Source organism: Pelophylax lessonae, assembly GCF_965119305.1.
Source record: "Pelophylax lessonae genome assembly, chromosome: 3".
In the NCBI taxonomy this organism is placed as follows: Eukaryota; Metazoa; Chordata; class Amphibia; order Anura; family Ranidae; genus Pelophylax; species Pelophylax lessonae.
In genome coordinates, this window is record NC_138770.1 from 530912873 (window position 1) to 530940316 (window position 27444).

The following is a 27444-nucleotide window of genomic DNA, read 5'->3' on the forward strand; positions in this document are numbered from 1 at the left end:
GTCAGCCAACTGGAGACCAATCAATGAGATGAGATTGGAGGTGTTGGTTACAGATGCCCTGCCCTATAAAACACACACCAGTTCTGGGTTTGTTTTTCACAAGAAGCATTGCCTGATGTGAATGATGCCTCGCATAAAAGAGCTCTCAGAAGACCTACGATTAAGAATTGTTGACTTGCATGAAGCTGGAAAGGGTTATAAAAGTATCTCCAAAAGCCTTGCTGTTCATCAATCCACGGTAAGACAAATTGTCTATAAATGGAGAAAGTTCAGCAATGCTGCTACTCTCCCTAGGAGTGGCCGTCCTGTAAAGATGACTGCAAGAGTACAGCGCAGACTGCTCAATGAGATGAAAAAGAATCCTAGAGTGTCAGCTAAAGACTTACAAAAGTCACTGGCAAATGCAAACATCCCTGTTAGCGAATCTACAATACGTAAAACACTAAACAAGAATGGATTTCATGGAAGGATACCACAGAGCAAGCCACTGCTGTCCAAACAAAACATTGCTGCACGTTTACAGTTTGCACAAGAGCACCTGGATGTTCCACAGCAGTAGTGGCAAAATATTTTGTGGACAGATAAAACCAAAGTTGAGTTGTTTGGAAGAAACACACAACACTATGTGTGGCGAAAAAGAGGCACAGCACACCAACATCAAAACCTCATCCCAACTGTGAAGTATGGTGGTGGGGCATCATGGTTTGGGGCTGCTTTGCTGCGTCAGGGCCTGGATGGATTGCTATCATCGAAGGAAAAATGAATTCCCAAGTTTATCAAGACATTTTGCAGGAGAACTTAAGGCCATCTGTCTATCAGCTGAAGCTCAACAGAAGATGGGTGTTGCAACAGGACAATGACCCAAAGCATTAGAGCTGCACGATTCTGGCCAAAATGAGAATCACGATTTTTTAGCTTGGAATAAAGATCACGATTCTCTCACGATTCTCTGTGTAACAAAAAAAATTGGGATAACTTTACTGTTACGTTTTTTTTTTTTTATTCATTAAAGTCTATTAATTGCGTTTGAAAGACTTCTGCGCAAATACAGTGTGACATAAAATATTACAACAATCGCCATTTTATTCTGCAGGGTCTCTGCTAAAAAAATATATAAAATGTTTGGGGGTTCTAAGTACTTTTCTAGCAAAAAAAACTGATTTTAACTTGCAAGCAACAAGTGTCAGAAAAAGGTCTAGTCTTTAAGAGGTTAAAAACTTCCTTTCCCCCTGGCAGAGGGAAGGAAAAGATACAATGTAATCATTTTGTTTATAGTTACTGGGAGACTTAGTCCCCGTTCACACTAAGGCGACCTGGTCGCCTCACAAGTCGCCTTCCATAGGGAAGCTGCGGACCCGTTCAAATAGGAGCGACACAAGTCGCTCCGACTTAGAAAAAGGGTCCGGAGCTTCTTTGGGGCGACCCGGAGGCGACCGCCATAGACTTTAATGTTATGAAGTCCGTGGCGGCCGCTTCGAGGTCGCGGCGCGCTGCTCGCACCGCAACCTCGGAGGTCGCCCCCCGAAGTCGGATCGCCCCTGTGTGAACGGGGCCTTAGGCTCCGTTCACATGTAGGCGTTTTGGGGCGTTTTTGGGGAGTTTTTCTGCTCTAGGATCAGCTCTCAAAACGCCCAACAAGACAAATCCTATTCATTTCAATGGCCCCTGTTCACATCTGAGCGTTTTGACGCTGTGAGCAAAACGCCCAACGCTCAAAAAAGTACATGAGCTTCTTTTTGGGCAGATTACAGGCGTTTTCCATTGGTTTCTATTCAATCTAAAAACGCCTGCACTAAAATCGCGGTAAAAATCGCTACGCTCAGGTGTGAATGTAGCCTTAATGCTGATAGGCGTTTGTTTGCGGGAGGCTTTTTTTTTTTCCACAGCTGTTCTCTCTGCTTCCTTAGCTATGCAAAGAATCGAGACTATGTCAGGTTTAGATCGTCAGGGGGGGGGGTTAATCGAGATTGCGATTTTCATACGATTAATCGTGCAGCTCTACAAAGCATAGAAGTAAATCAACAACAGATTGGCCTAAACAGAAGAAAATACGAATTATGAAGTGGCCCAGTCAGAGTCCTGACCTCAACCCGATTGAGATGCTGTGGCATGACCTCAAGAAAGCGATTCACACCAGACATCCCAAGAATATTGCTGAACTGAAACAGTTCTGTAAAGAGGAATGGTCAAGAATTACTCCTGACCATTGTGCACGTCTGATCTGCAACTACAGGAAACGTTTGGTTGAAGTTATTGCTGCCAAAAGGAGGTTCAACCAGTTATTAAATCCAAGGGTTCACATACTTTTTCCACCTGCACTGTGAATGTTTACATGGTGTGTTCAATAAAAACATGGCAACATTTTATTGTTTGTGTGTTATTAGTTTAAGCAGACTGTGATTGTCTATTGTTGTGACATAGATGATGATCAGATCACATTTGATGACCCAATTTGTGCAGAAATCCATATCATTCCAAAGGGTTCACATACTTTTTCTTGCAGCTTTATACTCTTGTATTACGTAAAAATCACTGGTGTGGCAGTCCCAGGATGCGAGACATTTTAGGGCATGTACTCGCCTCTCTTTATGGTGATGAAGAGGAGCGACTTGCAGGGGCCGTTTTTTTACACCTTGCGCACCTAAACCAGTATTCATCAAAAGATAGGGGGTCCAGCCAGGCGACTGGTTCATTTCCAATAGACCTAAGGATGCTTACTTTCATGTGCACATTGTAGAAGGCCTCTGCAAGTTCCTTTGGTTTGCTGTAAGTCAAGACCATCTCCAGCTTGCTTGTCTACCATTCGGGCTTTTAACATCACCCTGTGGGTTTTAAGCATCTATATTGGTTGTTAAGGTCTTTATCAAAGCAAGGAGCGTACGCCTGCATAGTTACTTGGATGTTCTTCTCCTACTGTCCCAAAACAGAAGCCAGCTGCTCCTCAAAATTCAGCTAGCAGCTGATTCTGGATAAGGGACACCTAGAGCCCACTCTGTCTCTTGTGTGCCTCGGGGCTCAGTTCGATATAATCAAGAGGACCATTGCTTTGTCTCTGGATCCTGATGTTCTGGAACAGAATACTCCTGGCCCTGTGTTCTTCCCACCTGCGTGCCTTTTAGTGTCTAAAATGATTAGCTCTATGGTGTCTACAGATCCAATGGTCAAGTGGATGCTCCAGAGAACTCAGCCCTTTCAGAAGGTGTTTCTCCAGTAGTGGGCGCCAGGAACCATAACCTCAGTCATGAGAATGAGTCCCCTGGTGGCTGCAGGGAGAAACTCGCTCATTTTCTTATTCCATTGCCCCATTTCCTGGTTCACGATCACATTCGATACCACCAATATGGGATGGGGGGCTTGCTGCCTGTCGGGGATAGCTCAAGGCAGGCGGGGCTGTCAATTTCACAAGATTGTGTTGAACATTCTGAAACTCTGGGCAGCCTTCTGCACCCTACAGGCCTTTCACCATATAACGGCGGTCTCCTATGTTAAAAGACAAGGGGGGGACTCACAGTCTGTTCTTTATTAAAGGAAGCAAAGCCAATTATGTCTTGGGCTCAGAAGAATCAAGCCTACATCTTAGTGGCTTATTTCCCCAGAGTCCAGAATATTCGAACAGTCTTTCTTTCCAGAGTCCAGTTGGACAACAAGGAATGGTCTCTACATGTGGAGGTTTTTCAGGCACAGATGGCCTGACGGATCCTTGAAAGGGAAGCGAGTCCTGTGTGTTTCTTCAAGTCCTGGTTATCCTCTGGTTTCTACGAAAACCCTGAACAGAAGTTGTGGAGGGAATGGCAGTGATGCCTTATTGGCCAATTAGGCCATGGTTCCCCTTGCTAGCACTGTTCAGCAACTAGAACCCAGTGCCCCTTCCCATCAGGCCAGACCTTCTGTCACTGGGTGCATTTTTACATCCATTTCCAGCATGGTTACGTCTGACAGTCTGGTTCTTGAGATTGGAGGTCCTCGGCTTCTCCCCAAGAGTCATCTCTCTTTCTCTTGTATGGTAGAGTGAACACAAACAAAGTTTACGGGAGAATCTGGTCAAAGTCTGTGCAATACATGTCTGCTGCTGACAGATCATGTACTGGTCTAGAAGTTCTAAATATTCTGGGCTTCCTCCAGTCGGATTTAGATAGGCTCTATCGATCAGCTCCTTCAGAGTACAAGTGTCAGCTTTATGGACCTTCACCGGTGTTTCCAGGTCTAGGCGTCTTTCCTGTCCAACAATTCTTCATGGGAGCAACTTGGTTCACACCTCAGAGTAAGGGGAGGTTTCCAAATGGAATCTCCCTCTTGTTCTTAAACTCCTTCTCAGGAATTGGGAGTGTAGTGTTCTAGGGCTGTCTCCGTTATGTTTGCCCTTCTCCTGGTTATCACATCACCGTAAAAAGCCGCAGAGAATGATTCACTGGTCCTGGAGAACTTTCCTTAACGTTCTTCCAGTTCGAGTGGTGCTTTTATCTATACTTGACTCAATTCCCAAGGGTACATCAGGCTTTCATGGGAACCAAGAAATTATTCTGCCAACCTTTGGAGTGCTAACTTGCATCCTTTAGATGTGGGAGAGGTCGCCCTGTGGTTTAGCTGGTTAAAGCGCATGTCTAGTAAACAGGGAATCCTGATTTTGACTCTCAGCAGTGCCTTCCTTTGGTTCTAGGAATCTCTCAGATATTTTGAAGTTATATCTACAAGCTAGAGCTTCCTTCAGGCTTCAGAAACGCATGTTCATCCCTTTTTTTCGGAAAGGACAAAAGGGAAATGTGCCTCATCTAGGATGATTGTGGCATGGATTGTTTGGGGCCATCCAACAGGCTCCTTTGGGGATGGTGACTGCTCACAGGAGTGTGCCCACATCCTGGGTGGCTTTGCAGCATGTGGTTCCCAATGTAACCAGTAGGGTGACCTTGGGGTCCCCGAACAATACATTTATGGCTCATTATTGTGTAGAGCCGGCCTCTTATCTTCTGTTAATTTTTGGTTTACAAATCCTGTCGGTTGACCGTGTCAATTAAACCCTTTTCTTTGGTTCTGCAATTGCCCACCCGGATGTGTATGGCTAGTTATTTCCCATACGTATGCTGCCATGGAGTCTGTCAGGAAAACTGAAAATTGTCTATCAGATACTTACCGTAATTTTCCTTTTCTGATGGACTCCGTGGCAACAGGAGTTCCCACCCAGAGTCATGAGTAGGCTATTTACGGAACACAGCCCCTGGCTTAGAGCAAAGTCTTATGGGAATGGGGTCCTATAGGGGAGGAGTGGAGGCGGGGTTAACCCATATGTATGCTGCCATGGAGTCCATCAGGAAAGGAAAATTACGGTAAGTATCTGATAGACAATTTTCTGTTTTCGCAGTGGCTCCCTGAGACCTGAAAATTATTTCAAGGGTTTTTCTTGGATTAAAGCATTGAGAAAGTCGTCTGGTATAATCAACTTATAGCTAACCTATGGGATTTACAAAATGTCTTGATGAAAATGGTATATTGTTTTCTTAACCCTTTTATTGCCAGGTTTATACGTCACCAGGTCCTGGCACCCAGTGAGTGTGATGTCACGGGGCTTCTGGTAAGATCTTAAGAAAGAGGAGGATACCCAGCACGGTGTTGGAGCATCTTTTTGTGTGAGTTGGAATACTCAACTTTCCAAGGATTTTGTTAAATTAAAAAAAAAAAAGAAATATCTCTGTTTTTTACAGGTGGGTGGGGGCCTAATGGATAAGAGGATATTTGGCCTTGCATTTTATTATGGATGAGTAAAAGATGTTTACAAGACAGACAGTGCTGAATAAAAGCATCATATCGTGTAAAGAACAGAATGTGCAACTTCTGAGTGGTTACAGTTATTCTGTGCCTAATGTGGATCTGAACAGTAAAACACTCATCATGCAATCCAGGCTTGTCCATATGCTATCTACATCTGCTAAGTATAAAAATCTGAGCATTTGGGACTAGTGAAAATATTGTCAGGTGACTAGAAGAATGAAACACCGAAAAGCAGATTCCACTTTTTAAAAAAAAATGAAAACATATACCGACAATGAAAGAAAAAAGTGCATTTTATTTTTAATTGGAGCTTGTAAAGCATTGCAACCATCGGCCCATCATGGGGTGGCATGCACAGGCCCCTGCAAACTATTTCTCCAGCTCCAGTCTATGCTTGGTCTTGGACTTTCAGTTAAAGAGCAGGTGGAACCATCAATGGACTGCAAATGGAGTGACGGTATTGCACTTGTGCTTCAATGAAGTCTACAGGTCCTTCTACTACAATGACAGAAGGGACTTTTAGTCTTGCATTCACATATCACTGCTTATTTTGGCTGCACATACACACCATTTGTTTCTGCTGGTGTAGAGATCTATCTTCAATCTACAATCACCTTTATGAATTTGGATGCTTCACTTTCACTTGGGACTCAATATATATGAATTTCAATTCATTTTTTTCTCAACATATATGCCCATATATGTCATCATTTTGGTATATGATTTGTAGTGCTGCACTTTTATATTATTATACACACCAAAATAATTAAAAAAAAATAGAAAATAGGATGCTGCAACCCCTATAATATATATCTGTGAAATATATCCATGTTTAATGCTATACCCAATATGTGGATGCAACATGAAACATGGTCAGAAAAGTGGAATTTGGCCTCTAAATCTTCATGAAAAGTTGCATACCTAGTGTACCCCCCCCCCCCATCTCAAAATACTGGGAAAAAACAAATCAGGAGAAAATCACCTAGGGGGATATAGAAAGGAGGAGATACTATACCCGCTTTTCCCTCAACTTCTGAACCCCCTTGGCCCTGCTCATAAGAGCTTACGATCTAATAGGGTGTGGATATTGATACAAAAGGTTATAACTGTGGGGGATGCGCTGGTGGAAGTGATAAGAGATTTGTTGGAGGCGTGATAGGCTTCCTTCCCTGAAGAGATGAGTTTTTAGTGTTCACCCCTAAGGGCAGCCAGAGGAGGAGATAGTTGGGTAGATTGAGGTAGAGAGTTCAAGAGGATGGGAGAGACTCTGGAGAAGTCCTGGAGACGAGCATGAAATCACAAGACAAGGGAGCTTGAGAGCAGGAGGTCTTGAGAGGACGGTTTGGGTGATATTTAGAGGCAAAAATGGTGATGAAGCTCAGGGAAGAGTTGTGAATGGCTTTGTATGTTGTTACATAGTTAGTCAGGGTAAAAAAAAAAAAAAAAAGACACAAGTCCACCCAATTCAACTATTAAAGGGAAATAAAAAAACAAATAAAAATCATACAAGCCTATATACACAATCCTATACCCACAGTTGATCCAGAGGAAGGCCAAAAAACCCCCCAGCAAAGCATGATCCGATTTTCTCCAGTGGGGAAGGGGGGGAATTCCTTCCTTATTCCCCAAGAGGCAATGGGATATTCCCTGGATCAACTGGGGATTGTTAGCATATTGAATTTAATTTGCTGGGCGATCAGAAGCCAGTGTATAGATTGGCAGAGAGGGGTGGCAGACACTGAGTCTGGCAGCAGCAGGGGATAGCCTATGGAGAGGTAGGCCTATGAGAAGGGAGTTGCAATAGTCAAGGCAAGAGATAACAAGGGAGTTAATGAGTAGCTTGGTGGTTCATTAGTTAAAAAGGGGTGAATTTTAGAGATGTTATGGAGGTGAAGCCTACAAGCCTTTGACATCTATTGAATTTGGGGGCTGAAAGGACTGATCATAGTCTAGGATTAACACCCTGGCGTGAGGGGAGAGATTGACGGTTGCATTTTTGACCTTAATGGAAAAGTCATGGAGAGGGAAACTCATATTTTACATAGATGTGTTACACACAGAGTGATTTATTTCAAGCATTTCTTTCTTTTACATTTTGAGGAATATGGCTTACAGCTAGTGAAAACCCAAAATCCAGTATCTCAGAAAATCTGAATATTACGTAAAACCAATAAAAAAAAAAAAAAAAGATTTTATTACAGAAATGTTCGCTTACTGAAAAGTATGTCCATGTACAGTATAGTATGCACTCAATTAGCGCTGCAACGGCGTAATCGATTATGTCGACTACGGAAATATGCGTGAAAGGCGACGGACGCGTCACACGTGACATCAACACGCCCCCTGCCGGCTTAGTTTGTACCAGTGAGGACGCGGGACGCCACAATCCTCCTACTAACCTTTGGAATCTGGTTTTACGCGATCGTTTCTGCTTCCTTTTGTAAGTGTTATTTTATTAAAGCCTTCCTATTGTTTTTACTGGATTACGCTATGTGTCTCCCCTCTTCTATTTTTCATTTAAATGCCATTCACAATGGATCCTGTTTGGTGCCTTACTGGATTTGAGGAATATTTATCTGGGATGTGAACAGTGCTTGCTCGGGACCCTGTACCAGTGCCAATGCCTATTGCTGTTTTGGGGCCAATTCATTAGTTTGAATGGCCATGGACCTCTGGTAAGCAGCCCTCTTATCCCTTCATTCATCCCTTCATGCAGTGCCAGCAGCTTTGCTTGTAGGCTATTTCACTCATATGATTTTATCTTTAGCGCAGAAATTTCCCCCTTTTTACATTTTATTTTTGCCAATTCATTTCTGTATACTGTAAAAACTTCAACCACATTGAAGTATTTTTTGGAAACAATGTAATGAAAGTTGAAATATTATATTAGAAGTTGTACGTATCATTTTTTGTAAAGTTATTCAAAGGATTAATTAGCTAGTCAAAAAAATAAAAATAATCGTTAGAATAGTCGACAGATAAAATAATCGTTAGTTGTAGCCCTATACTCAATACTTGATCGGGCTCCTTTTGCATGCATCAGTGCGGCGGGGCATGGAGCTGATCAACCTGTGGCCCTGCTGATTTGCTATGGAAGTCCAGGTTTCTCCGATAGCGGCCTTCAGCTCATTTGCTTTGTTGGTTCTGGCGTCTCTCATCTTCCTCTTGACAATGGCATGTGGCCATGCTGTGTAAAAGTCTTACATATGTAGTATCGCCATACTCAGGAGTAGCAGAATGTATTTTGGGGTGTCAATTTTGACATGTACATGCTACGTGTTAGAGATATCTTATAAATGGACAACTTTGTGTAAAAAAAAAAAAAAAAATAATGCGTTTTCAATTTTATTTCCACATTTTCCAAAAACTTGTGGGAAAAAATTACATGTTCAAAAGACTCATAATGACTCCTAGATTATGTGTTGGGGTGTTTTCTTTCCAAAATGGGGTCATTTTGTGGGCGGTTCCATTGTCCTGGTGCTCCAGGGCATTTAAAAACGTGTGATAGGTTGTCAGGAAATTATTTTTGTAATGTATGCTCCTAAAATGCCTGGAGGTGCTAGTTGGATGTTGGGCCTATGTATGTGCCAGGCTGTGTAAAAGTCTCACACATGTGCTACTGCCATATTCAGAAGTAGCAGAATGTATTTTGGGGTGTAGTTGCAAGTATACCTATACTGTGTGTGAGAAATAACTTGGTAATGACAATTTTGTGGAAAAAAAAAAAAATAATAATTTTGCAAAGAATTGTGGGAAAAAAATTACAACTTCAAAAAACTCACTATGCCTCTTAGAAAATATCTTGAAATGTACTTTCCAAAAAGGGGTCATTTGGGGAGTGTTTGCACTTTGGCTTGATAGTGTCTCAAGAAATGAGATAGGCCGTCAGTACATCAGGTGTGACCAATGATTGTCGCCATGGCTTGTAGACTCTATAACCTTCACAAAGACCAAATAATATATACTTATTTTGGTTAATTTTAACAAAGATATGTAGCAGTATAACTTTTGGCCAAAATTTATGAAGAAAAATTACTAGATTTGCAAACTTTTAACACTGAAACAAAGAAAAATGCAATTTTTTTACACAACATTTTTGGTCTTTTTTCATTTATAGCGCAAAAAAACAAAAACAAACAATGATGAATAAATACCACCAAACAAAAGCTCTATTTGTGTGAAAAAAAAGGTGAAAATTTCATATGGGTACAGTGTTGCAGGACTGAGTAATTGTCATTCAAAATGTAAGAGCACTGAAAGTTTAACATTGGTCTGGTTAGGAAGGGGGTTTAAGTGCCCAGTGGTTAAGTGATTAAACCAGGTATTGGTACTTTTGGCAGTGTGGGCAGGTGCTAGGTCCTCCTGGAAAATAAAATCATGCGCTTACCTGCTGACCAGCTTTATGGCAATGTTTAAGTGCTCTAGAATTTCCTGGTAGAGTGCTGCGCTGACTTTGGACTTGATAAAGCAGTTGACGTGGCTCCCCAGATCATCACAGACTGTGGAAAAAAAATTTTTTTCCTACAACTTACCTGTAAAATCCTTTCCTTGGAGTAAATTGTGGGACACAGAGCAGCCATAAAAATTACTATCTGGGTTATATGCCACCTATAGCTAAAAGGACACTGGCAACCAAAAAGACAGGAAGTCCCACTCCCATACAGGAAGTACCTCAGTTTTGTAGTAATCAATAAACATTCCAGACAAGAGGGGAGGGACCTCTGTGTCCCGTGATGTGCTCCAAGAAAAGGATTTTCACGGGACACAGAGCAGCCACACTAGTTACTATCTGGGACATCCCAAAGCAATTTACTTGAGGGAAGGGGGACTCTAAATATGAAAAACTGCCATCAGACCGAAAAGATCTACGTAGCTGCCCACAGAACACTGCGGCAAAATGCAGAATTATCACGGGGGGCCAACATTCACCTGATAAAATCTAGTGAACGTAAGTACTGAAGACCAACTGGCGGCCCTGCAAATCTGAGCCATAGAAGCTTGATGGCGAAATGCCCAAAAGCACCTACTCTTCTGGTAGAGTGTGCCTTTACCCAAATAGGTGGAACCTTCCCCTTTAAACCATACGGATAATGACCTGGCGAATTCACTGAGAAATTGCAGACCTAGATGCTGCCTGCCCTTTCCTGGGCCCTTCTGGCGGCACAAACAAAAGGTTGGTCTTCTGAATCTAAGCTGACATCTTCAAATAGACCTTAAATGCAGGTACTATATCGAGAGAATGTAAAAACTTTTCCTCTGTTGTTTGAGGATTTGGAAAGAAGGACAGCAGTATAATGTCCTGATTCAAATAAAAAGCAGACACCACCTTGGGCAAAAACCCTAGGTGTGGACATAGAATCGCCCTATCTTAATGCAAGATCGAAAATGGCTCCTTACAAGAAAATGTCGCTAATTCTGACACCCTTCTAGTTGAAGTTACTGCTACTGCAATCAAAAGGACTAACTTTCTGGTCAAAAGAATATGCCGAATGGGCTCAAAGGGTTGTTTCTGTAGGACCGCCAGGACCAAATTTAAATCCCAAGGACACAACGGTGGCTTAACTGGCGGAAGCATACGTAGCACCCCTTGTATAAAGGCTCAAACCAAGGAATGCTAAGCAATTGGTCTTTGAAATAAGACTGACAAAGCTGAAATTTGACCTTTAATAGTGCCTAAGGCAAGCTTCATATCTACCACTACTTCTTCAGATTATATATTTACAGGAATGCCATTTCCTGGCCTCACACCAGGAAATGTAAGACTTCCAGACTGTAATAAATGTCCCTTGAGACTGGTTTCCTAGCATTTATCACGGTAGAGACTGCAGGACCAGAAATACCACCGCTCCCTCAAAATCCTGGCTTCAATAGCCAAACCGTCAAATTTAGAGATTGTAAAGCAGGGTGGAATATCAGACCCTGAGAGAGCAGGTCTGGACACAGTGGGAGAACCCATGGCCTTCCCATAACCAACCTTAGAATTTGCGCATACCAAATCCTCCTGTGGCCAAGCTGGAGCCACCAGGATTACTGGTTTCCCTTCTTCCTGAATCCTGCGCAGAAGTCGTGGCAGCAGCTGAACCGGGGAAAAGGCATAGATCAGGGAGAACTGCTCCCAGGGAGTCTAATCTGTGACCAAGACCGTGTGCGCCGAACAGTCTGTTGTTTGCCGGGCGCTCGGGTTCGGCACATCGCAGATCGGGTGGACAGATTATTGGGTGGGGTTGGGGAAGACCCAGCTGTCATGGTACACGTGGGTACCAATGACATAGGCAGAGGAAGATGGAGAGTCCTAAACGATTTCAGGGACTTTGGCGCTAAGTTGAGGACTAGGACCTCCAAGGTAGTATTTTCCGAAATACTACCTGTACCTCGAGCCACTCCAGAGAGGCAGCGAGAGATTAGGGAAGTTAACAAGTGGCTGAGGAGCTGGTGTAGTAAGGAGGGTTTCGGGTTCCTGGAGAACTGACTTCTCAGTCAGCCACCGGCTCTTTGGTAGGGACGGATTGCACCTAAATGGGGAGGGTGCAGCCGTACTGGGTGAGAAGATGGCCAAAAAGTTAGTGGGGCTTTTAAACTAGGTGATGGGGGGGGGGGGAGGGTGCAGATGTAGAATTAGCCAGTGGAAAGCAAGTTTCAGAGAGCAGAAATGGGGGCATTAGCGGTAGGGTGTTCGGAGCCCCTATACCCAGGGTGGGTATGGGGAAAAAATCAAGAGAGCAGCCTAAAAACATCAAATGAGGATGTATGTAACCGGTCAAAATTAAGAGGTTTGTATACCAATGCCAGAAGCCTGGCCAACAAGATGGGTGAGCTGGAGCTACTGATGTTTGAGGAGGACTTAGATTTTGTGGGGATAACAGAGACTTGGTTTGACAGCTCTCATGACTGGATGGCGACCATTCAGGGGTATTCCCTTTATCGCAGAGATAGAGAAGGTAAAAAGGGGGGAGGGGTATGTCTGTATATTAAGAACAGTATACAGATAAATATGAGGGATGATATTAATAATGGAGCTAAGGACGAGGCAGAATCCCTATGGGTAGAGCTTCAAAGGGAAGGCACGGTGGGGAAGGTAATATTGGGCATATGCTATAGGCCCCCCAACAAGAGGGAGGAGGGGAGGCGGACCTCATTTTACAGATAGGATTGGCAGCAAGGATGGGAAATGTCATTATAATGGGGGACTTTAATTATCCTGATATAGACTGGGCAGAAGGAACCACACACTCAGCCAAGGCTAGGCAGTTCCTAAATGTTTTGCAGGACAATTTCATGGGTCAGATGGTGAATGCACCGACAAGAAACAATGCGGTACTTGACCTACTGATTACCAACAATACAGACCTGCTCACGGATATAGAAATACGGGGCAACTTAGGAAACAGTGACCATAGGTCAATAAGTTTCAGTATTAATTACAGTAATAGGAAGCAGAGGGGTAATATAAGGACGCTGAATTTCAAAAGAGCCAATTTCCCAAAACTGCGCTCGCTGCTAGAAAATATCAATTGGGATAGAACCCTGGGAACAAAGAACATGGAGGAAAAATGGGAGTGCTTCAAGAGCATACTTAAAGGGATTGACCAGTGCATTCCAAAGGGAAATACATTTAAAAGAGCAAAACTAAACCCTGGATGGCTAAACTCCAACATAAAAATGCATATTAGTGCTAAAGAAAAGGCCTTCAAAAAATACAAGACTGGAGGGGTCATTGGCAGCATTTAAGCATTACAAAGAGTGTAATAAGAAATGTAAAAACAAAATCAGGGCGGCTAAAATAGAACACGAGAGACATATAGCAGAGGAGAGTAAAAAGAACCCCAAGAAATTCTTTAAGTATATAAACAGTAAGAAAGCGAGGCCAGAACACATTGGCCCCATAAAAGATGACAAAGGAAATATGGCCACTGAGGACAGAGAAAAGGCAGAAGTGTTAAATAATTTCTTCTCTTCAGTCTTCACAAAAGAATCGGGGGGCTACACGAACCTAGCATGTAAGGCCGATCTAAACAACACACCTCAGGAAATACCGCCATGGCTAACAGAAGATATACTTAAAACTAAACTAGAGAAATTTAACATAAATAAATCACTGGGACCGGATGGCTTGCACCCGAGGGTTCTGAAAGAGCTCAGCCAGGTGATTGCCAGACCATTATTCTTGATCTTTAAGGATAGTTTACTGACGGGTATGGTGCCAGCTGATTGGAAGAAAGCCAACGTGGTACCAATGTTTAAAAAGGGGCCGAGATGTATCCCGGGTAACTATAGGCCGGTCAGCCTAACATCTGTAGTCTGCAAGATTTTGGAGGGGATGTTAAGAGACCACATACAAGACTTTAGTAATGAAAACGGTATTATTAGTAGTAATCAGCATGGATTCATGAAAAATAGTTCTTGCCAAACCAATCTATTAACCTTCTACTATGAAGTGAGCTGCCACCTAGATAAAGGTAAGCCTGTGGATGTGGTGTATCTGGACTTTGCAAAGGCCTTTGACACCGTTCCCCACAAACGCTTACTGTACAAACTAAGGAAGGTAGGTATGGACCATAAGGTGAGTACCTGGATAGAGAACTGGCTCCAGGGGAGAGTCCAGAGGGTGATGATTAATGGGGTGTACTCGGATTGGGCGGGTGTGGAAAGTGGGGTCCCCCAGGGTTCTGTCCAGGGACCAATCCTGTTTAATTTATTCATAAATGATCTAGAGGAGGGGATATCTAGTACAATCTCAGTATTTGCGGATGATACTAAACTAGGCATGCCAATATCTTCTATGCAGGATGTGGAAACCTTACAAGCGGACCTGAACAAAATAACGGGGTGGGCAACTACATGGCAGATGAGGTTTAATGTTGAAAAATGTAAAGTAATGCACTTGGGGGCCAGAAACCAGAAAGCAAGCTACTCACTAGGGGGGGGGGGGGGACCTCTGGGTGAGTCTAGGATGGAAAAAGACTTGGGGGTACTGGTAGACAACAGGCTTGGCAGTGGCATGCAATGCCAAGCCGCTGCAAGTAAAGCCAACAGAATACTGGGATGTATAAAAAAGGGGATTCACTCCAGAAATAAAGAGATTATTCTCCCGCTCTACAAGACTCTGGTCCGGCCACATCTGGAGTATGCTGTCCAGTTCTGGACACCGGTCCTCAGGAAGGATGTGCTGGAATTGGAAAGAGTCCAGAGAAGGGCAACAAAAATAATTAGGGGAATGGAGGACATCAGCTATGAGGAAAGACTACAAGCACTGAACTTATTCTCTCTGGAGAAGAGACGATTGAGGGGGGATATGATATCAATGTACAAATACTGTACTGGCGACCCTAGCATAAGGAACAAACTATTCAGAGAAAGGAGATACAATAAGACACGTGGCCACTCACTAAAACTAGAGGAAAGGCGGTTTAACCTCAAAATGCGTAAGGGGTTCTTCACTGTAAGAGCGGTAAGGATGTGGAATTCTCTTCCACAAGCAGTCGTATCAGCAGGGAGCATTGGTAATTTCAAAAACTATTAGATGGGCACCACAACATACAGGGGTACACAATGTACGGTTAAAAGCAAACACACACTCACATCATAGGTTGAACTGGATGGACTGATGTCTTTTTTCAACCTCACTAACTATGTAACTATGAGTCACCAAGGCATCCAGTCCGACTGTGAGCCGATCCCTGGTCCTGGACACAAATTTGTCCAACTTGTTTTTGAACCTGGATGCCAACAGATCTACATCCGGGACCCCCCAGCGTTGACAAATTATTGCAAAAATCTCGGAAATGCAAGGACCATTCTCTTGGAAACATCTGCTGGCGACTCAGAATGCCAGTTCTCTATTCCCGGAATGAAAACCGCAGACAGGCATGGAACAAATTTTTCCGCCTAGGATAGGATGTGACTCACCTTCTGGGCTGACTGGCTCTTGGTGCCCCCCTAATGGCTGATATAGGCCACAGCCGTGGCATTGTCGGATTGTACCCTGATGGGCCAACTCCGAAGTCTGGGAGTCCAGTACCTTAACGCCCGACAAACGCTTGGAATTCCAGGTTATTGATAGGGAAGCTCCTTTCTAACCAGGAACATTTCCCTTGGGCAGTGACTTCCTCCAGAACTGTTCCCCAGCCGGAGAGACTGGCATCTGTAGTCACCACCTTCCAGACTACTGGAAAAAAGGATTTCCCTCTCTCCAGATTCCTGGCTACCAACCACCAACCTAGACTCTGACGTACCCTTGGTGATAGAGACATGGGACAATCTAGGGCAGTGATGGCGAACTTTGGCACACCTGATGTTTTGCAACTACATTTCCTATGATGCTCATGCACTCTGAAGTGTAGTGGATTATCATGGGAAATGTAGTTCCAAAACATCTGGGGTGCCAAGGTTCACCATCACTGATCTAGGGCCTGGACCTTTTTGCTCCAGGCTGACAGAATGTTGTTCTGTAAAGGTCTGGTGTGGAATTGGGCATAAGGAACTGCTTCGAATGAGCACACCATCTTCCCTAGCAACCTCATACAAAGACGTACAAAGGGATACTTTTTCCCTCTTTCGATTCTAACCAGATCCTTCAGGGCTATGACCTTTCTTGGTGGCAAAAACACCTTTGCCTGTACTGTGTCCACAAGGAAACCCAGAGACTCTAGACTTTGAGATGGCTGCGATGTTGACTTTGCCAAATTCAGAATCCAACCCAGACGTACTAAGAACTGAACTGCCCGGAACACATTCTGGCTTAGAGTAGAAGCCAACTGGTCTATAAGAAATAGATCGACCAGGTATCCTACAACTGCTTTCCCTTGAGACCTTAGAATAGCCAATACTAGAGCTAGGGTTTTTGTGAACACTCCTGGAGCTGAGGCTAGCCTGAAGGGCAAGGCCACGAACTGAAAATGACGGTCTTTCACAGCAATGCGCAAAAACCTTTCATGGGCCTGGAAAATTGGCACGTGAAGGTATACATCTTTGATGTCTATGGATGTTAGAAATTCTCCTTCTTGCAGAGAGACCATGACTGAGTGAATTGACTCCATTCGGAATGTGCGAATGTTTAAGAACTGGTTCAGGGCTTTGAGATCCAGAAGAAGTCTCACATCTCCATTTGGTTTGGGGACTACGAAAAGGTTTGAGTAAAAACCCCTGAATTTCTCATCGTCCGGAACTTCTGTAATCACTGCTTGAGACCTCAGATGGTCCAGAGCCAGAAAAAAGGATCTTCTTTTTAGAGTATCTGCAGGTATATTTGACCTTACAAACCGAGGATGAAGGAACACCCGAAATTCAAGTTTGTACCCCTGCGAGACTGTGGAAATAACCCAGTCGTCCTGAATCACTTCTACCCAGGCCTTTGAGAACTGTAGCAGCCTTCCCCCCACCCGACTGAGTGGGGGAGTTCCTTCACAAGGTAGATTTAGAGCTAGGCTTGATAGGCCTCTGGGACCAGGGCTTCTTCTGCTCTTGACCTAAAGGCTTGGCTCCAGATCCAGACGGCTGAGGCCATCAAAACTGCCTAGGATTAGAAGTAATGGGAATCGGAGTGTTGGACACCTTTTGAAAAAAAGACGCTCACTTCCCCTCTTAACTCTCTTCCCCCCCCCCCCCCCGAAATCTTTTGGATAGATTTGTCCAGATCGTCATCAAATAGGCGCTCCCCATGAAAGAGAAAAGGCCAGCTAGTAACTTTTTACACGTTAATTCCGCAGGCCAACCTTTTAGCCACGGGATTCTGCGCATATAAAAACTGACAGAGGAGTAAACCATGACATTTGCTGTATGGAGTCCTTAAGAGCATCTGCTGCAAAACAGAAAACCCCAGGTAAATCTGCTAAATCTTCAGAAGACTCTCCCTGAAAAGGAACACTTCTAGACACCCGTTTAATTTGGTCTTTCAAAGATTGACAAACTCCTATAGCCACCACTGCTGGCTGTATGGCAGACCCTGCAATACCAAAGGAAGCTTTTAATAAAGATTTAAATTTCTTATCTGCTAGGCAGTATCTACACGACGGGTTAAATTTCTATTTACAGTAGAAATAGCAGCATCCACTGTAGGCATACTCCATTTTCTTGTGAATTTTTCCTCCATAGGATACAACAAAGAAAATCTTTTGGGAAGCAGAAAAACCCTATCAGGGTGATCCCAATCAGCATATACTATCTGTAAAAGATGATGCAAGAGAAAAGCCGGAGAATTTTGAGGAGGGTGTAACGAGCCTAATGAGGAAAAAGAGGCTTCAGAAATCTCTAAAGGGAGGTAATTAAAATCCAGACTGGACCATTTCAATAAGACTGAATTAACAATCTCTGGGATTGAGAGGCTGAGAATGGCTCCTCAGACCCTGACTCCCTAGAAGTGGAAAGCTCTGCTTGGCCTCCTAAGCCATTTACAGCTACTTCTTCCACATGCTCTACCCAAACCTGAACTAAAACAGGGGGGGGGGGGGCTCGGGTGAGGGGGATCTATCACGTTTCCTCCCTTCACTGTGCCAGCAATTTTTCCCTCAACGTCGGCTAAAGCTGATGACAAATCGTGCTTAGTGACGTAGGCTGAGACCGAAGCACTAGATGTGGCTACTATGCCTGACAACCGTAATGGCTCAGATTGGCCAGTCGCCTCTGGCCTCTCAAGGGAGGTTAACACAGAGGATGCATGCCTGGGATCTTCCAATCCTGGCGGCGGCACACTTGTGCCCCTTCCCGCTATCCCCCCCCCCCCCCCCCACAGAGTTGTATAAAGTACTCGAAACCCATACTTGAGTAAAAGTACAAGTGCTCGATCAAAAAGTGACTTGAGTAGAAGTGGAAGTGCTCAATCAAAAAGTGACTTGAGTAGAAGTACTAAACTATTCAACATTTTTTGTACTTAAGTATTGCAAGTAGTTTTTAAAAAAAAATTGCTACTCAAGTACTGAAAGTAAAAGTACAAGTACTGTGTTATGTAGTTATTAAAGAAAGAAGTCAAATGTTTGAACATCATATTGTTTTTTATTATTTCAAATGCAGCTTTTATTTATACATACAGTAGCATTTATTTTCGTATGCGCTGATAATGTTTTGAGCTTCACGAAACCTGCCATCTACTGTTCTGGCAGTGGTAATTTTTATAATTGTAACGAGTAACTATGCAGCACAAAAAAAAAAAAAAAAAAAAAAAAAAAAATCGGAGTAGAAGTATTGAAATCATTGAAAAAATGTTGTGAAGTAAAAGTGGAAGTAGGAGAAAAAAATTATACTCTAGGAAAGTACAGATACCGCCTTTCAGTACTTAAGTACAATAGTGAAGTAGTTCTACTTAGTTACTATACATCTCTGCCCCCCACTCCTTTTCCGGGAGGACATTGCTCCAGACAAGAAAACTTGAGGTACTATTTTAGTGTACTCAAAATGTGTGCCAAGCTGCAACAGCTTATCACACACAGCACAGTTATCCCAAAGTAACAGAACCTGTCAGTGCATGTAATCATCCACCTATAGTGACTCACGCACCCAACTGCTCTGTATCCCATTAAGCTCCTGACAGAAGCTCACGCCACCGGAAATACTCAAATGCTGCATCGCCTCTGCCCCTTACTGCACATGTGTGGCGTACTACGTGCACGTCCGCATGTCACGTGCATGCCCAATGCGTCACAGACACACCCCCCCCCCCCCCCCCGGCTCCACATGCAGGCTCGTGCATGTAAATTGGCTGAACTTGCGTTTGCGATCTCCCGCCGGCAGGGATGGCAATTGAAGGTGCTCCCTGAACCTGAGCCACAGAGGGTAAGCAGAGGCGCGGGCGGGATGTCCCGCTACCCGCCAAGCATCAGGGGGGTTGAGAGCAGAAAAATGTAAGGCATCCAAGGTACACATGCCACAGCTTAATACCCCCACTGCCTCTAGTGGAGACATAAAACATGGCAACTGGTATCTGTTAAATTATAAAGGTAACAGTGCATCATAATTATAGTGAACTTTCCATTCCCGCCGCAGGATTCTGCCTAGAACTAGAATCCAATCTTCACCCATCACAGCAGGTTTAGTCACTTGTGGACATTCAAGGACCGGGTCCTCCTATAATTTTTGGACGTGAATGCCTTTGGAGTTAGTCTTACCAAGGGACCGGATCCCAGGGTTCAGAGCCCAAAAGAGTCGCATTACAGGCAATACCCCGTTTCCCTTTACTGAGGCTCAGGTACCATCCTTCTTCCACTTTCGGATGGATCTGATTGCCAATCCCATTGGATCCTGAGATCTTAACCAGGACTGTAGCATAATCTTTTTTTTTCCCTCTTCTTTAAAAATATGCAGAGCTTCTCCAACCATGACCAACACCTCTAAGACACTGCCAAAAAAAACTGCGGTACTTCCTGTATAGGAGGGGTTATATAGAGGGGGACTTCCTTTCTTTTTGGTTGCCAGTGTCCATTCACCTATAGGTGGCGTATAACCCAAATAGTAATTATTATGGCTGCTCTGTGTCCCGTGATGTACAATATAGAAATGTTGCATTTCATATGGAAAGCAAGGTCCCCGAGTCTGGAGGAAGAGTGGAGAGGCACAGATTTCAAGTTGCATGAGGTCCTGTGTAACGTTTTCATAGTCAGTGATAATTTGGGGCGCCATGTCATCTGCTGGTGTTGGTACACTGTGTTTTATCGAATCCAAAGTCAACGTAGCCCTCTACCAGGAAATTCTAGAGCACTTCATGCTTCCCTCTGCTGACCAGCTTTATGGAGATGCTGATTTCATTTTCCAGCAGGACTTGGCACCTGCCCACACTGCCAAATGTACCAATACCTGGTTTAATGATCATGGTATCACTGTGCTTGATTGGCCAGCAAATTCAGCTGACCTAAACTCCATACGGAAATCTGTGGGGTATTGTCAACAAGAAGATAAAAGACACCAGACCCAACAATGCAGATGAGCTGAAAATCGCTATCAAAGCAACCTGGGCTTCCATACCACCTCAACAGTGCCACAGGCTGATCGCCTCCATGCCACGCCGCATTGATGCAGTAATTCATGCAAAAGTATAAAGTACATGCATACTATACTGTACATAGGCATACTTTTCAATAAGCCAACATGTCTATATTTAAAATCTTTTTTTTTTATTGGTCTTATGTAATCTTCTAATTTTCGGGTTTTCACTAGCTGTAAGCCATATTCATCAAAATTAAATGAAGGAAATGCTTGAAATATATTACTCTGTGTGTAACACATCTATATAAAATATATGAATTTCACTTTTTGAATTGAATTACTGAAATAAATTAACTTTTTGATGATATTCTAGTTTTTATGAGATGCACCTGTATATATGCTTAAAGGGATTGTAAAGTCAGAAGGTTTTTTTATCATAATGCATTCTATGCATTAAGATAAAAAGCCTTCTGAATGCAGCAGCCTCCCCCAGCACCCTCTTATATTTACCTGAGCGCCATTTCTGTCCAGCAATGTCCGCAAGTCCCTCAGCCGTACGGGACTCTCCCTCCTGATTGGCTGAGACACAGCTGCGGAGCCATTGGCTCCCGCGGCTGTCAAAGTCAGTTAGCGAATCAGGAAAGAGAGGGAGCGGGGCTGAACTGCAGCTTTATGTCTGAATGGACACACAGAGCTGCAGCTCAGCTCGTGTGCCCCCATAGCAAACTGCTTGCTGTGGGGGCAATCAACAAGAGGAAGAGGCCAGGAGCAGCAAAGAGGGACCCAAGAAGAGGAGGATACAGGCTACTCTGTACAAAACCAACTACACAGAGCAGGTAAGTATAACATGTTTGTTATTTTTAAAAAAATAAAAACAAAACACAAGACTTTACAATCACTTCACGCTGAAGAATTGCTCAGTATTGCTCCCCATTTATGGAAACTTTAAATAAAAAAGTACTTACAACTGTCCATTTTTTTCTGTGTAGAAGCTGACAGATTTAATTGTAGCTACAACAACCACCATGCAGAGAGTAACTGGGACAAAGAGCATGATGACATGCTTGGCTCCATATTTAAGAGTCAGTTCTTCTTCTTCAGTGTCCACTGGGACTTGTCTGTCCGAGGGAACAGATGTCGCTCCATTTGCTGCATCACCCAAAGCTTCAGCACTGTTGCTATAACGCTTCTGTGTAAAAAAAAAAAAAAAAAGAACTTGTAAAATAGAAAAACTCATAATTACAACACACACAACCAATTGGTATACAGGAGTACTTACTGGATACCAGTGTTAATTTCGTCGACTAAAACGTTTTTGTCGACTAAATGAACACAATTTTAGTAGACTAAAATACGACTAAAACGAAAACAATTCAGATGACTAAAATACGACTAAAACTAAAATGGCATTTTAGTCTTAAGACTAAAATACGACTAAAACTAAAATGGCATTTTAGTCATAAAACTATAACAAACTAAATAAAAAATTGACATCATCAAAATTAACACTCCTCTGCTGGTCATTTCTAGATCGGCAACACAATTCCATCCGGAGCATGTAATAATAGCACATTAAAGTTTAAACATGTATTGCACACGCATAAGTAAGGAGCATCTACTAAGCTGCTGAAAACTAAACAATTAAGAAAAAGGCTTTTCTTATATTTTTCCCTAATATTTAATGTTGGTAATATATTCAGGTAATATGTGCAATGACATGACAGCCAATGGAGTTTACAGCAGTGTTAATTTCGTCAACGAAAACGTTTTCGTCACCGTTTTCGTCACCGCCATTTTTCAACTGACGAAAACGAGACGCAAAATATAGCACATTTTCGTCAAATGACGACAACTATGAGGAAAATCAAATCCGTTTTTGTTAACAAACAAAAACTAAACGAGAATGTGAGGCAGGGACATTTACCCAACTTCCGGTTTTCACGGAGCTCCGCCTGTGTGGTGTCGTGCGTGGCGTGCCCCGTGACGTCCCGACATGAGGAGTGGACTACTACAAGAGAGTCGACTCGAGACCAGTCACCTGACCTCACCAGAGCGCTGCAGCTGCAGCACTACAGCCAGACGCGCCAGGCCCTACTCATCACACGGCACTGGCACCCGGCCACCACCACATCCAGAGCAGGGCACCCACTGTGAGTTAACAGCCAGGCCAGCTATTACTGCCTCCCTGAGTACCCTCAGACCACTCACCAGTCACCACTGGCATCCGATTCCGCCATCCATTCAGGACTGTGTGTGTGCATATAGGCCGCTGAGGCCCGCCCGGCCCATCCTGTTCAACAACTTCAGTTCAGAGTCAGACCAGAGACCACCCTTAAACCTGAGACCCCCATCCAGTACTCTGAGCAGGACTGTGTGCACTCACTGCACTGACTGCAGGCAGCAGCATTACAGGCCTCCGCTCTGACCTGACCATGACCATTTAGATGACTAAAATGAGTTTTAGTCGACTAAAATGTAGGACGTTTTTTTTTAGTCGACTAAAATGTAAGATGTTTTAGTCGACTAAAATGTACTGGAGTTTTAGTCAACTAAATACGACTAAAACTAAAACACTTGCAGAAGACTAAAATGGGACTAAAACTAAAATGCCATTTTAGTCCTAAGACTAAGACTAAAACTAAATTGAAATTTGCTGCCAAAATTAACAGTGCTGGATACAAATGACAAAAGCCTAGATAGTACAATGCCCATTCATCTTAGGGTGGCTTCACACTGCCTCACTGTGCTTTTACTAAAGCATAGCTAACCTGCAGTTTTCATGCAGGTTGGCTATGCTTTCCAATAGATTTCTATGACGTCCTGTGGTTTTGGTGCGGTTTCAGAAAGCGCACAAAAATTCCTACATGCTGCATCTTTGGTGTGCTTTCTGAAACTGCACCAAAACCGCTGGACATCATAGAAGTCTATGGGAAAACGCAAGTAGCCTGCACGAAACCCGCAAGTTAGCTGCGTTTTGCCCAAAGTGCAGTGGGACCGTAGCTGGGCATGAAGTCCACCTTATGATAAAACATTTATATAGTATTCAGGTGGTGATTTTTTGACTATACACACAATTACCATTATTTTTAAACACAGAATTAAAATATACAATAAAAAAAAAAAAAAAAACTTTAGCTGCAATACTCACCATGAATCCCAAGCTGCCCTCCCTTTGCCACTAGATGCCCTAAAACTTTTTGGTTATTAATGGCCATCATAATTAGTCTGTTATGGACCTGCGCTCCAGCCTGTGACTGAACAGTGAAGCAGAAATCGCAGTGATTTGCTCATCTCTCTGTCACTCTGCTTTCTCATCCTATCAGCATGCTTGCTGTTAACTCCTGAACAGATAGCCTCCATGTGCTGCTTGTTCCTCTCCCAGTCTGAGCTGTGTTATATAGCTGCATGTAGGTAACACCAAGTCAAATTCAGATACTGAGATTTAAAAAAAATAAATAAATACATTTAATGGTGTTCTAATTAAAGTATAACTAAACTTTTTTTTAATTTTGGACAGAGTAGAGATGGTTTAGAACACTAGTCAGTTTTTATTGCTGTCTGTACCCCCATTAAGCAGATGCACCCTCTCTATTTCTCTTTTCTCTCTATTTCTCATATTTACCATCATCAATAAAAGCATAAGGAAAAGAAAATCCCAAATTTTGGGTTTTCCCCAGAAACAGAATAAAGGGGAAATATTCCAGTGGGGACACTGGTTCTGGTGACCTGGGGGTCCCCAAGGAATTCCCTTAATTTGCAGGGATATCCTCTCACTTCCTGCTTGGCTATGGAACAGGAAGCGAAGGGAAATCTTGCATGGAATGCATTAAGATAAAAAAAACCTTCTGCCTTTACAACTCCTTTAAATGTCTGCTTCTCATCTGGTGAAAAGGAATTGGGGACTTCTGGGCCCCCCATGTTTACATTATATTTTGTAAAAAACTTGGAAGTGCAGTTTTTGGACTAGTTGCACATTTCTCACCCTCTGATTTGCAGCCTCTGATGGGGTCTGTACTCCATGTTGATAAGAAGGTAGTGGTGGACTTCCAGAAGCAATCAGTGATGTCCGTTCATTGCAGTCCTCTTCCTCTTCGCTGTCCGAACTATGCATGAATGTAAACATGTTCACGTAGTAGGGAATACCTAGAAGTGTGGAAAGAATTATATTGAAATACATTTTTTTTTTTAAAGTACATATTTCAACTTGAAAATTAATTTAGAAGAAGTTTCATGACAATCAACATAGAGTTATATCAGGTAAACAGATACACCAGTGCCAAATATCAGAGTCTTCTCATTGACATAATGGTGTGTCATATTTCTCAATATCCACACGAATGTTTCTAACTCTAAAAAAAAATCTCACATACAGTATGGCACAAAAGATAACAAAAGCATACCAGCGAAGAAAGTCCCTTATGACTGTATGAATATTTCCTAAAGCCGGAAATATAAAGATCATGTGTTCACCATCATATAGCCTAAGCAAGGATGACAGAGAGGATTATTCTATAAAAGAAAATGATTCTCAAGGATCACATTCGGGGGTCTTCAGGAGTGGTACAACCATTGGATTTTTGCATATGATAAAATGAACAGGAATACCCCAAGGTGCGTAGGTACAATGCTGAAAACTGCTATGCTAAACAGCATAAAGACAGGAGTGTTGTGGGAGGTCTGGACCAGCCTTGCTCAGAGAGACTAGTTAATAAGGGGGATCAAGTAGCAAGGAAAACTATGAATATTAATTACCAGTACTCACAAAGTCGCAAACAAAATGTACTGAACAAATGGTGTTTTGTAAGCAAACTGTGCCTCAGGACAATGAGTAAATCATGTTCCTTAAATTCTACCAAAGTCATGAGACTGGAATAACCACAAGGTTTAGCTGGCTTGTTTCGAAAATAAGATTATTGATACTCCACTTAGGGAACTCTTTGAACTGGGAATTAAAACATTCATATACCTCACGCTTCCATTTAACTATACTATTAGAACATATGTGTGCATCATAAAATAATAAACTGATAGCCTCCCACAGATTTCCGTACCGTTTCTATGCGGATACCCACATTTTTCTACCCTTGGGATCACTCCATCAGTCTCCTTGCACATCATGAATTTATTAACTGAAATATCAACATGGATGTTATATCACTTCCTCAAACTCAATCTTTCAAAATGTGATATTTTCACTGTCTGCCACCACTCTCTGCTAATCCCTTTATTGATTTCAACTCACCCAATGAATAACATTCAAAATACTTACAACTTACAAAGCCATCCACAACTCTACCCTCAACTACATCACTAAACTTATTTCAAAATACTAACCAAACTATTCTCTTTTCTTCTCCAAGGACCTCCTGCCCTCAGCTTCTTTGTCACCTTCACCCATGCCCGCTTCCAGGACTTCTCCAGAGCCTCTCCCATCCTATAGAACTCTCTACTCCAATCTGTCCGACTATCTCTTACTCTGTCCACCTTTAGGTGATCCCTGAAAACCCATTACTTCATTGAGGCCTATGCTGCCTCTAACTAATAAACTGTACTTTTACATTCTCCAGCAGCTCATCCCTAGTAGTTCTTACATTTTGTATCACTTGGCCCGCACTTTTAAATTGTAAACTCTAACAAAAAGGGCTGTCTAATCCCTGTTGTATTGAAACTGTATTGTCTTTTTCATTTTGTAAAGCACTGCATAAACAGTTGGCACTACAAAAAAACCTAAATAACAAGAATAACTAGCAATAAGGGTAGCCAACCCTTGCAAATGTTAAAGGGTTAGATCGCCTTTATAACAAATAAGGCTATTCGGTCTACAAGTCCTAGCAGTTAAAGTGGTATTAACCAGTTGCCGACTGCGCACAGTATATTTACTGTGGCAGTCAGCCCCGGCCAGGCAGAGTGACGTAGATCTACGTCACTCGCCTGTCACTGCTATTAGAGCCAATAGCGGGCGAGCACGCGCCCGCTGAGGCGCGCGCCCGCCTCGTTCAGGGAGGAGTGCGGGCGTGTGACCGGTGGACCCGATGTCCGCCGGTCACTCGCCGATCATCGGTACAGCGGGAGAAAGGCAGAGCGGCTTATGTAAATAAGCCGCCTGTCATTCTCCCCTGTGTAAAAATGAAGATCAGACGGTCCTACTATGTAGAACCGTTGATCTTTGTTTTTACACCAATAGCATTGTCCCACTACAGTTAGAATCACGCCCCTAGGACACACTTAACCCCTCCCTGTCCAATACAGTTAACCCCTTCCCTGCCAGTGTCATTTTTGCAGTAACAGTGCATATATATAGCACTGATTACTGCATGTCACTGGTACCCCCAAAAGTGTCAAAAATGTCAGTCAAGGGTCCGATCTGTCCGCCGCAATGTCGCAGCCCTGCAAAAAAAAAAAAAAAAAAAAAAAAAAAATCGCAGATCGCCGCCATTACGCGTTAAAAAAAAAAAAAACACCAAAAATGACAAAAATCTTCCCTTTGTTAGTAAACGCGATAACTTTTGCGCAAACCAATCAAAATACGCTTTTTGCGATTTTTTTTACCAAACATATGTAGCATAAAACAATTTGGCCGAAAATGTTGAAAAATTTTGATTTTTACATTTTTTTTGGGGGGGATTTCATATAAAAAATAGTGAAAAATATTGTTATTTTTGCAAAAATTACACTCTTTTTTTGTCTATAGCGCATGATCAAAAAATTGCACAGGTGATCAAATACCACCAAAAGAAAGCTCTGTTTGTGGGAAAAAAAGGACGTGAAATT

The 27444-nt window shown here is 42.9% G+C and overlaps 1 protein-coding gene across 1 annotated transcript in view; it reads right to left on the bottom strand.

Annotated features, from left to right (window-relative positions):
* Positions 1-24818, bottom strand: part of PSEN2 (presenilin 2) — an 80593-nt gene extending 55775 nt beyond the window's left edge. The window contains exons 1-2 of the mRNA XM_082248935.1: positions 24656-24818; positions 21639-21862 (exon numbers count right to left, since the gene is read on the bottom strand). Coding sequence (XP_082105061.1) covers positions 21639-21862; positions 24656-24796 — 365 coding nt within the window. The 5' untranslated portion in view covers positions 24797-24818. The remainder of the gene's footprint in view (positions 1-21638; positions 21863-24655) is intronic.
* Positions 24819-27444: the final 2626 nt, after the last annotated feature.